Source organism: Morus notabilis, unplaced genomic scaffold (assembly GCF_000414095.1).
Source record: "Morus notabilis unplaced genomic scaffold, ASM41409v2 Scaffold248, whole genome shotgun sequence".
Lineage (NCBI taxonomy): Eukaryota > Viridiplantae > Streptophyta > Magnoliopsida > Rosales > Moraceae > Morus > Morus notabilis.
The window spans coordinates 473,299-485,132 of NW_010374042.1; the positions used below are offsets into that span (position 1 = coordinate 473,299).

The 11,834-nt window shown below is 34.9% G+C and overlaps 2 protein-coding genes across 2 annotated transcripts; both read right to left on the minus strand.

The window, feature by feature from the left end:
• Positions 1-170: 170 nt before the first annotated feature.
• LOC112094744 lies at positions 171-1,687 on the minus strand. Its single transcript, XM_024176447.1, has 2 exons — positions 1,127-1,687; positions 171-944 (listed from the first exon to the last, which is right to left on the minus strand). The coding sequence occupies exons 1-2, from the start codon at positions 1,685-1,687 to the stop codon at positions 171-173; spliced, it is 1,335 nt and encodes a 444-aa protein (XP_024032215.1).
• A 6,263-nt stretch (positions 1,688-7,950) lies between these two features.
• LOC21404341 lies at positions 7,951-10,937 on the minus strand. The gene is made up of 5 exons (XM_024176437.1): positions 10,525-10,937; positions 9,187-9,341; positions 8,978-9,044; positions 8,495-8,546; positions 7,951-8,407 (listed from the first exon to the last, which is right to left on the minus strand). The coding sequence occupies exons 1-5, from the start codon at positions 10,877-10,879 to the stop codon at positions 8,317-8,319; spliced, it is 720 nt and encodes a 239-aa protein (XP_024032205.1). The 5' UTR covers positions 10,880-10,937; the 3' UTR covers positions 7,951-8,316.
• Between the last annotated feature and the right edge of the window lie 897 nt (positions 10,938-11,834).

Consider the following 11,834-nt stretch of genomic DNA (forward strand, 5'->3'; position numbering starts at 1 on the left):
AAAAAAATATATATATATTATTGTGTAAAAATTTGGGCAGCATTTCCCCATAAATATAAGCTTCCCCAAAGCCATAATAACTTGCTGAATACATTTTACAACCCGTTGAATATAATAAGTGTAAATATATTGTAACACCAAAATTTAACACCAAAATTTATAAGTCATGATTACATCAGTGCATTCTTACATTTCTTCTGATAGTGTCCATATTGCCTACACCTAGCACATCGATTTTGTCTTTGTGTGAACTCACCTATGCTGGGAATGCGTTTTTGCTTTGGCCTACCCCTCTTTGGTACAACTCGCGGTGGAAGAAGGCGAACTTCCTTTACGTGATTCGAAATATCCCATTGCGAAGTATCCGGCACATGATAGATTATCTCAGCATACGCAAGAGCCCAAACTTCTGTCCTGTAGTATTTTGAGCATAAATCATAGAGTGACATACCTGCTTCTCTACAACATGATATTGCATGCTCGCATGGTATCTGCTCAAGGTCGAACATACGACAAGTGCAACTCCTCGCTCCAATGTCGACAATTGCAGTGGCCTCTCCACCTGTCACTTGGAACTCAACAGTATTAAGTCTTGTGGCCGTTAGAAATCCCGCTTTGTTGTGCCTCTCACGAAGAGTTTTTTCCACACTTGGCGTTAATAATGTTTTAGTTTTAGAAGCTTCGACCCGCCTGTTATTAAACCACTCTGACATCTTCGCTTGTATAAAATTAAAGAGGGCAATGACAGGGTAATCTCGAACATCTTTGAGCATTGCATTAACTGACTCAGACATGTTTGTGGTCATAATATTATATCGATTTCTTTTAAAATGAGCACGAGACCACATTTCAAAACGAACTTGCTCCTGTAGGTATCTAGCAACACTAGGATATCTTGCAAACAACTCATCAAACAAGACAGAAAACTCGTCAATGCGGTAGGCCTAAGCGGTTTTAAAGAACAATGGTAGAACACTGCTACATCTGAAATTACTCTTATGTTTTGAGACATATGCCATGTGCAACAACCGTGATGTGCTAATGAATAAACTGTAGACAATGCATTACTTATACTTTGATTCCTATCAGAAATAAAAACTAATTCCTCAGAATCAGTGATAATCACCTTCAAGTTCGAGAAGAACCATGTCCAGGATGCATCATTCTCTGAGTCTACAATGGCCCATGCGATTAGATAACAATGACGTTCACTATCCTGTGCAGTGGCAACTAACAACGTACCTCTGAATTTTCCCTTCAACCACGTTCCATCAACATTGATAACTTTCCTCATGCAACCAAAACCTCGTATACAAGGTCCATATGCTAGGAAAAGATAGATAAAACGGTTCTGTTCATCAAAATGAATATTGGTGATGCTGTCGTGATTAGTAAGAGACACCATATGAAAGTATGATGGGAGCTTAGTGAAGCTTTCTTCGGCCGTACCTCTTACGAGTTGAAGTGCATGCTCACGAGCCTTCCATCCTTTGTAATAACTGAAGTCCGTCCCGAATTCGTCACGGGCATATTTCTGAATTGATTTCGGAACCGGACCCTGTTTCACGCCTATAAATTGGTTTTTCATGCAACTTCCAATAACGGAGTACGTTGCTTGCCTGTGCTTCGCTGAACGCTTTTCTAACGAGCAAGAGTGAACACCATTATACTTGCGGATTACAAACATGTTCGACAGTCTCAGTTTGCAGGCTTGGATACGCCACACACATTTCGGATCCACACACTATACTACAAGCACGTCTTTATTTGATTTTGTTGTTCGAAACTCAAACTTCCCTTTCAAAGCTATTAAATGCAGCTTTTCCTCCAAATCATTCTTACTTGTAAAGTACTGACCAACTTCTAAACTAGATCCGTCACTGAAGGTAGATCCATGAGATGATCCAAACTCAGTCTTGTCCATACAAACTAAAGGACCAACAACTTCTACTTCATTTAAAATGGTAAGCGGTTGTGGATCTAGCTGTGGCTGTGACTCTGGTTGTGGTTGTGACTGTGGTGGAATATCATTATGAGTCGAAAACTCATCTGTAGCTACATTACCCATAAAATCACGATCAAAAAAATCATCATGCAAAGGATTTCTCCTAATTTTGACTCCATCAATATGTTCTTCGGGATTCATAAACTTCTCATCCACTATCACGTATAGCGGTACCTCGTGGGCTATATCCTTGAAGAATAACAAATCATTATTATCTTTTATTACAACGGGCAACGATTTCTGTTTCAAATTCGGTACCCATGATAGCTGCAAAGAATGTTTTTGTCCACCAATTCTGTATTTTCTACAAATCTTATCAACGAAGGTTTCGAGAGTATCATTCTCATCCATATATATGCCAATTAAATTACAATCTGTATGCCACACCCAACAACTTTCAGTCTCATCCCATTTTCCTCCAATGTCAAAAAAAATCCTCCACTGAGCCATTAATATGTCATTAAACCAAACCAAATATCCCACGACCAGACTAAGAACATACCATATAATGAGAACATACCATATAATAAGAACAACCCAAGAACAGACCAAGAACAGACTAACAACCGATTGTACAATAAGAACAGACTAAACACTGACAGTGCAATAAGAACAGACCATGAACAGACCACGAACCGACCATGTTATGAGAACAGACCAATAACCGACCATGTTATAAGAGCAGACCAAGAACCGACCATGTTATAAGAACAGACCAAGAACATACCAAGAACCGACCATGTTATTAGAACAGACCAAGAACAGACTAAGAACCGACCATGTTATAAGAACAGACCAAGAACAGACCACGAACCAACCATGTTATAAGAACAGACCAAGAACATACCACGAACCGACCATGTTATAAGAACAGACCAAGAACAAACCAAGAACAGACCACGAACCGACCAAGAACAAACCTTTTTTTTCTAACCCAGCGGATCTTCATCATATCAGACAATGTACACTAGTCTTTTAACATGTAAAATTACTATTTTAATGGATTTTTAACTACATTCTCATCTTAAAAACATATGAACAACAACGAAAAATACCATGAGAGATATAGAAAATGAAAAACTTAGTAGCTCTTCTTCAAACTTCGTTTTGGACGAGAAAAAAACGTTGAATGGGCAAGATAATAATATTAATGAGGTTATGCGACTACGATGACTTGAGAAGAAGAGATGAGAAATTGAAGGTGGCTGGGAGAACAAAATGGCGCGAAATGGAAGAGGAGGAGGAGAAAGAAAACCCTAAAAGCATAATTGATGACGTGGAATGCTGACGTGGAAGTTAGGTTATTTACTCAATTTATTTTTTTGGTGGTTTATTTACTTAAAAACACATTTTACTTAGTCTATTTATACAAAGTTCCCAAAAGGAACAGACTTATTTTTATTTTTATTTTTATTTTATCCTTTACAGAGCAAGAGGGCACAATTGCGTTTGCATTCATACATAAATGAAAAACGAAAAAAAAATCATTTTATATAAAAGTTTGTTGAAATTTTGAAAAGATGGATGTAAAACTTTTTTTATTTTTTTTATTTTCTTGATTCATTTTTATCTTTTAGAGTTTAATTTAGTAAAAAATACTTAAGTAGAGAATTTTTTTTTTTAAAAGTAAGGCAGTAAATATTTAAGGAGGTATATTTGTGGATATAGGGTGTGTTCGCTGTCCCACAAATTTAAAAAAAAAGCAATTTAAGTTTCAATTTTATTTAAATTCATGTTCTTTTAAGTTTGAATTCGAGTTTGAGACTAAAACTCGAGTTTAAGTGTCCCCTTCAACTCGAGTTCAGAAACTCAAACTCAGTATTTTTCTATTCTTAAAAATGCTATAACTTTTTCATTTTAATCCTGATTGAGATGATTTTTTTTCTATGCGTTGACAACGAAAAGACGAATAAAACCCCACTCATATACGCCATTAAAATTTTTCATTACCATTGAGTTTTTATTAAAATACTATCTAAATACAAATTTAAGTTTTGACTCACTCAAACACAAACTCAAAAAAAGATTCTTATCTCAAAACTCAAATGTACACAACCAAACACAAACTCAAGTTATAACTTCAACTCAAAAACTACACTAAAAAAAAACAGGCCCTATGTCTTTGATAAGGTTGCAAGAAAGAGATGTCTAATTAAGGATATGGGCGTGTTCACTTTGTGAACTCCACTTGAATAAGCCCAACTCAAATCACAAAACAGGCCCAAATAAGTGTTCGGGTAAAAAAACTCATATTGTAACTCGAGTTACAATTTGAGTTAATGCCCCAAAATGGAGTTCAACTGCCCCGTGAATTCCCATTAACTCAAATCTAATCTACAGTGCAAAGTGTTCTGCACAACTATGTAATTTTCTCTCGGATTCTCTGTGCACCTTACCGTTTTCTTGTCCCGTTCGTTCGTTTTCGTCCCTCTTCCTCCGACAGCTCTCTCTTCTCTGTCCATGCCCCAAAATGGAGTTCAACTGCCCCGTGAATTCCCATTAACTCGAATCTAATCTATAGTGCAAAGTGTTCTGTACAACTATGTAATTTCTCTCGGATTCTCTACGCACCTTACCGTTTTCTTGTCTCGTTCGTTCGTTTCCATCCCTCTTCCTCTGACAGCTCTCTCTTCTCTGTCCATGCCCATCATCTACAACGATTGTTCCGTTTGAGCCAGATATTTGTTTCATTTGAGCTAGATCTTGTTTCGTTTGAGCCAGATCTTGTTCTATTGACCGAAGAAACGTTTCCTCGCCATTCACTGATTTGTCCAAAACGGAGAAAATAGCTCCTTCATTAGAATCACGACGTCCTCCGTTGGCCGTTGTTCTCTGTAGATGTCTCCACCACCGTCAATCTCAACCTCTACATAACTGGAGATATTATGCCGGTCGTAGACGGCGGAGGAGAATTTTCCATACTTCATCATAATCACATTTGGGGCTATTCATGAAAGATTATACTTGTTCTTCCACCGGATCGAACACGGTAAGCCCTCCTCTCTTTGCCATACGATTTGTGAGATTTGGTTACACATTGGAACAAATGTTAATATGAAAGTTCGGCAGTGAACTAGGCCTTCATAACCCCTACACATTGCACGTTGTTCTGTACTAATCTGTCATTAAGCTTATGCTCAACCTGATTGTAAGATTTATGTATTGTTCCACATCCCGTGAGTAAGAGATTAGTGTAAAATTGGACAAACCGGACCTATATGATGAGAAGCATATTCCAGTCCTTTCTCTGTCCTTTGTCTAAATACATGTTGCTAATTAATCAAAACATTTAAATTAAATCATGGAGATGTTTAGCACTTAGCAAGAGTCCTCCAACGCGTTGAAAAAAAAGAAGAAGCAAAAGATCCCCCTTAGGCCCAAAAATGTTACCACTATAAGTGCATCAGTGCTACTATCTTCTTGGTTTGGCATGATCATGATCTTCATTCTTACCCAAGTCGCCAACAAAGTAATTTCAATTCCACCCTTACAAACATGCCATGTAGTGTAATATTTTACTTCTTAGTATTGCACAATCTTTGGGGCCTGCCTATCTTTGAGGGATCCAAACCAGATAAGTAAAGGTCATCCAAGCTTCTTCCACATGAATAGGAACAGACCAAGATAATATGAGGAGTATCTGATTTCCAAAGCCAATAGAAATATCTCCTTTCGTACTAGTGTTTTTGGTCTAATCACCAAAGTAGTTGGTTCCAAATTAGATACACACTTTTATGTCGAGTACACAACATGCTATAATTTGTGAGTTCTATAAGTAACCCCGATCTTTACATAGCTATTGTCAAAATACAAGTTACTTTTTTTATTTATGCCCTCCACCAAAACCTTCTAGAGCACTTGCAAATGCTATGTCCCTTATCCCCAAGTCCTTCACTGAGAAAAAAAAAGAACCTGATTAAACCTATGAGACCAAAGAAAGGCAGGAAGCCATTTAACACAATGTTTGTAAATGTGTGCAAGGTTTAAAAGCTTCCAATATTCAAAACTTCTAAAAAGACTAATGGATTTAGTACATTGGCTGTAGAGTTTAAGTTAATTATTAAGGATAACATATTTCACATATACGTGAGTCTTTCAACATTGCATTGTTGTGCAGATGAACTCTTTGTTCTTATTAGATTTAGTACTTTGGCAATGATGATTTTCTTGGTATATCAGTTTCGTTGTAGCGATATCCTTTTGGTTTATGGCGTTTATCAGTTGCTACTGCATGTAATTATGTTTTCTTGGATTGAATGTCATGTGTTGTCGTTTGTAATTACATTATGACCTATGCTTTTAAATCCCTGGCCTATTACTATGTGGTTTGGTAGCATAAGTGCCATTCTAGGAGGATAATGCTCCAAAACTGAAATGATATGATTATAACCAAATCTGAGCCAATCAAAAGATTATGTACTTTAATTCTCTTTCTTCTTTATCGTCGCATATGTCGCTTTGTTCTCATAGTTGGTGGTCTTGCTTGTATGTATTAGATGCCGCGACGGAGTGAGGATGACGTGACATTCTATTAGTCTGAGAGACAAAAAACTTGCGCTTTTGAAGCAACTGGCGGACTACAATAAAAACAACAGGGGCCGTCAACCTGAATCGGCGGATTGGGAACAACGAGCGAAAGATTTGTCCCCACTTTTTTCATCACCTATTCCTCCAGGCCGCGTTAAAAAGGTAAAGGAACGACTAAAGAAAAAATTCAACGCGGAGCTTGCCCTCCGCACAAACACCGGACTAGGATGAGATCCAATCAAGAATACCCCATACTTACACTGACGAGTATTAGAATGATTTCTGCGAGGTTAGTATATGGCATACTTACTCCATAAGAGTAACATTCAAAAAAAATTATCTATGAAGACTAAAAAAATTATTTAAGTATGAGCATATTTGATAAAAAAATATTTTAATAAGGAAATTCAGAAAAAAAAAAAGAAACGACTGTTACATTTAAATATATGAAAAATAACTAAAAAAAAGAAGATGGGCTGAAATGCACATTTTAATCAAAACATGTATTTTCACTAAATATTATGTATGCACTTACATGTAAAGTGCATTTTGTAAGATTTCAAATTATCAAAGAATGGACACGTGATTATTACTGTTACATTTCATAAATCTTGTGTCTATTTTAGTGTCAAAGATCAAAATTGAAAAAAAAAATTAAAATTAAGTAATTTACTAAAATTAAAAGTTTAAAGATCAAATTGTCATAATTCTCAAACTTTAGGGATTAGTAGAACTAATAACCCAAATATTTTAGTAGAGGTGTATTCGGGGAAAAAAATTAATAGCATAAATAAAATAAATTATACTTTAATGAGGCGTATTTAAAAAATAAAGAGAGTAAAATAAGAAAAAAAAAAAAAACGATGAGTTTTGGCATTGACACATTTGATACATGTATAAAGATAATATTAGATGGAAGTGTGCGCATTCTGTTTATTATATTTTTCGAGGATTAATTACAAAAATTCCTCTTAATTTATACTTTTTGAAATATTTTATCTCTTAATTTTTGAAAGGTAACATATTTTTTCTTTGAACAATAAAATGTTAACAATAAAGTCCCCCTATTAGGTTTTTTTAACAAAAATTGATATTTAACTTGTTATTTTAGTGTATAAATTTAGTTTGAATTTAAATTTGAACTTTTGATTATAATACATCCATTATTGATGGAATGTAAGTTAAAAATTTTTAATTTATTTTTGGTAAAATAAAAAAAAAATTATGAACTTTTTTGAATATTTAAATTAGTTTAAATTCAAATTAAATTTTAAATCCTAGAATTATTAAAAATATTATTCAAATAGCAAATTAAATATCAATTTCAGTTAAAAACCTTACAAATGAGACTTTTTTTATTAACATTTCATTATTTAAAGGAAACAGATGTTGCATTTTAAAGATCATGAAATAAAATGTTACAAGAGATATAATTTATGGGAAATTTTTATAATTAATCCTTTTTCGGATACAAATTACAATGTCAACGCCCAAAAAATGATTAAAAAAACTGTAAATTATCCCTTAGGCATGCAGCAAGCCAATAACAGGCCATAGCTATCAATATTCACATTATAATATTATTTACATCCTCACCAAATAGCTATATACACTTTCAAGGTCCATTAGTTTGGCACCTCGGCTGCCCATTTTAAGCATGGTTTCTATCACACTCGATCCATCTCTTTTGGTCAACATGTAAACTTAAACGAGCAAACGAACGAGGCCTTACACACACCCCTAGCTTGTAATTATCTACAAGCTTCACCTACAAAATTCTTCAATCAACCTCTTCTCTTCGACCAAAACTTCCGGCTTGGTCTTAAAATTTGCTTCAGCAATGCCATTTTGGGAACATTCCAGTGCTCGACATGCCTGAAGATTTTACAAAGAGCTCTTTGAATTATACATGACAAATTTCTGAATGAAAAGGAGAGGCGATTCAAAAATTCATTAATTTACCTGCATACTTTTCCAGACTCTGCATCCAAAAAATATTCTGTGTACCCACTTGCTGCAATAGAAATTTAACAACTCAAAGATGAGTAAAGTTGATATGAAGTTGAAAGAAAGTAGAGCATAGACTTCCTTCGGGGAAAATAACAGGGAAAAATAAAAGGGTAGAATTGAAGATAGAAGTTTTCTTTTCTATAGTTTTTCCTAACTTGTTCTATGATTTAACGAAATAAGGGGTCTCCAAAACAACCATAGGTTTCTAAAAGAACTAAAAATTGATATTCTTCAGAGATAGTAGTTGCGACGTGGGAACAACCAACAGAACCAGACCCCGAAGCCCACGTAGCGGCTTCATGAGCTGCCCAGTTGCCAGAACAGGGACAGGGGGTTATATGAATATAACTAGAACTTTGCGTCTTTTCGCAATGCAACTAAGTTCCTTAATCCATCTTTAAATCAGTTTGGTGCACATAGACCATTAAGACATACCAGAAAGAATGGGCCTCCAAGGAAATGAGAGGATGCAACTAAATCTCCAGTGCCCAATTCCCTTATCCTGTGTCCAAACGGGGTTCACATCACAAGGAGCAAAAGAAAAATGTTAAGGAATTATCAGTTGTCTGAGATGTTTAATCAGGAAACAATTTAGCATAATAAAAATTAGAGGTTTACTTAAACAGTGAAGTTTGAATTCACACCTCAAAGTCCTCCCATTTCATAAGTTTCATATCAGACTTCTCCAAAAGGGATCCGAAATTCGTGCAGTTCCTTTTGAAACGGAGAAGCCCTTTGAACGAACTAGCTGGGTCGGCAAATTCACACTCCTCTTCATAAGCATCAAGTGTAAGGTTTCCTTATAATCCACAATCCCAGGTACCCAGTTAGTTTCTTAGAACTGAATTATTGTTTGGAATTAAAAGCCCTCATTCTTGCTATCAAAGAGCAATGAAAACGAGAAGAACGAAAATAAACAGAACACACACATAAAGAGTTATAACTACCGTTCATTTCACCGATTCGAGTTTAGAATTTGAATTTTACTATATTAGATCCGTTTAGTTCGTTGATTTAAGTTTTTAATTCGAATTGAGATGTAACTTTATGTAAGAGTTTTTTACTGTAACAAAAAAGTTAAATGTGACTGTTTATGAGAGCTTTTTACTTTAATAAAATTCAAATTCTAAACTCGAATCGTTAAAATGAACGGGGCAAAAAGTTATCAGAAACAGTCACATCTAACTTTTTTACTATAGTAATATACTTTCATATAAAATTATATCTTAATTCGAATTAACGAACTAAACAGACAACCGAAGTGTTTCATTGTCAAAATGTGAGCAACGTTCATTTTCCGCTGCAGAATATCATTGTAATAATAAAAAATAATAAAAAATAAAAAAAGTATAAAAGTACAATCACTCGAGATGCCTCTCTCGAAAACAGTCTGTGTTTGCCTCTACTAAAACCGGTTGTTCTAAAAGTTCTCATATATCTGCTAATTCTGCATGGTAGCAAAAATTACAACCATTGATCATTAGTTAATTACATCAAACAACTGAAACCCAACACAACAATAATCAATCTCAAAGTATTTCCAACACTCCTAGAATATGTTTTAGCAAAAATCAAACGGGTTCTCGGAAAAATGTGTGTGTGAGACAGAGTCTGAGCTATTTGAGCATTGGAAATTGGAACAAGTGACCCCAGTATTCTCATATACGAAACTAGCTAGCACAGCAGAACATATTTCAGAAAATCTCAATGGGTTTTCGAAAAGTACAATTTGAGCATTGAATTGAATCAGACAAGCGAAACGCAAAGACAATGATTATCACCGAATGCTGCTAAGAGTCGTACAGCTGAAGAACTTGCTTTTGCAAAATTCAAAACCTGTGACTAAACACGATCATATCTAAGGATGTCAATGGTGCGGGTCGGTGCGGTTTTTTTTTTTTTGTTGCAGTGAATTGCATTAGAAGAAGAACATGTTTTAGCAACCAAAAAAAAAAAACAGCCGAAACGGGGTTTTCGAAAACCTGTGACGAAGTACGATCTGTCGAAGTCCTGTTTGATGGCCTGCACAATCACGGCACGGTCAACCGGACCCGACCCATCTCTCGCGAGCACAGAGGCTTCTTGTTCGGCAGAATTTCGATCCTCCGGCGATCGGAAAAAGGAAGCGGCGATTCCCAGAAGCTCGGAGGCGTTCCAAGCAACCTTGAGAAGAGCGTTTTCGGGGACTGATTCTGTCTCGACGTCAGAATTGGTTGTTGGGTTCTCTCCGGCGCAGCGAAATCTGTAGAGTTTGTGACGAGGAATTGGCTGATAAATGGAGTGGAGACGGGAGTTGAAGTTTGGAAGGCTAGAAGAGAAGGGAACAATGGTGGCCATATTTGGCTCGAAAAGAATTGAAGCTTTGTTCCACGGGTTTATTTATCTTCTACTTCGGTAAGCGATAGCCATAGAAAACAAAAACAAAAAAGCAAAAAAAGAACAGAAAAAGGGGAAATATTTTTAGTAAAAACTATACTATACAATGAGTGGAGTCGAAGTATGAAGTGAATTTTTTGAAATATTTTACTAATATAACAAATTATATATGGTAATTGTTACAATGAACTATATACTAATTATTTTAGTGATGTTAATTTTTGATATTTATGAAATGTTTTAAATTTCGCGTGGAGAATATTACGAGATCTCATATTTTTGTTCAAAGAGAATCTTAAAGCAATATGATACTATGTTTTGAACTGTCCTCTTTATATCGTTTTTGCCTTTTTAGGATTCTTTTATGTTGCTAGGGGGAATATTTCCAGCACCATATTAGTAGATATAATAATTTGTAAAATTTTACGTTAAAATTTGTAAACTTATTAATATATGATTTTTACAAATTAATGCAACAAGCGACACTAATTTTTGATGAATATTTTATGTTCTATAATTTTTTTATTTTTTGTTTTCAAAAAATAAAATAAAATAAAATAAAAACGACGTCAAAAAATTATGAAATTTTACAGACACGATCCTTACATTTTTCTGGGCATGATTGTAAAAAATGGTCTCAAACAATGACAAAAAAAGTAAAATGCTGTTAAAAAGCCCCCAGCCCACGTAGTGGGGCGCCCAGGGGCCAATTCAGGGGCCGGCACGGGTCAAAAATTTACATATTTATTTATGTTTTACATTCTAAAATTAATATACGATTTTTAGGATTTAATGCAACAAGTGGCACCATTTTTAGATGAATACTCCATTTTTTATGATTTTTTTTATTTTTCGTATTTGAAAAATAAAATAAAATAAAAACAATGTCAAAAAATTATGAAATTTTGTAAACACG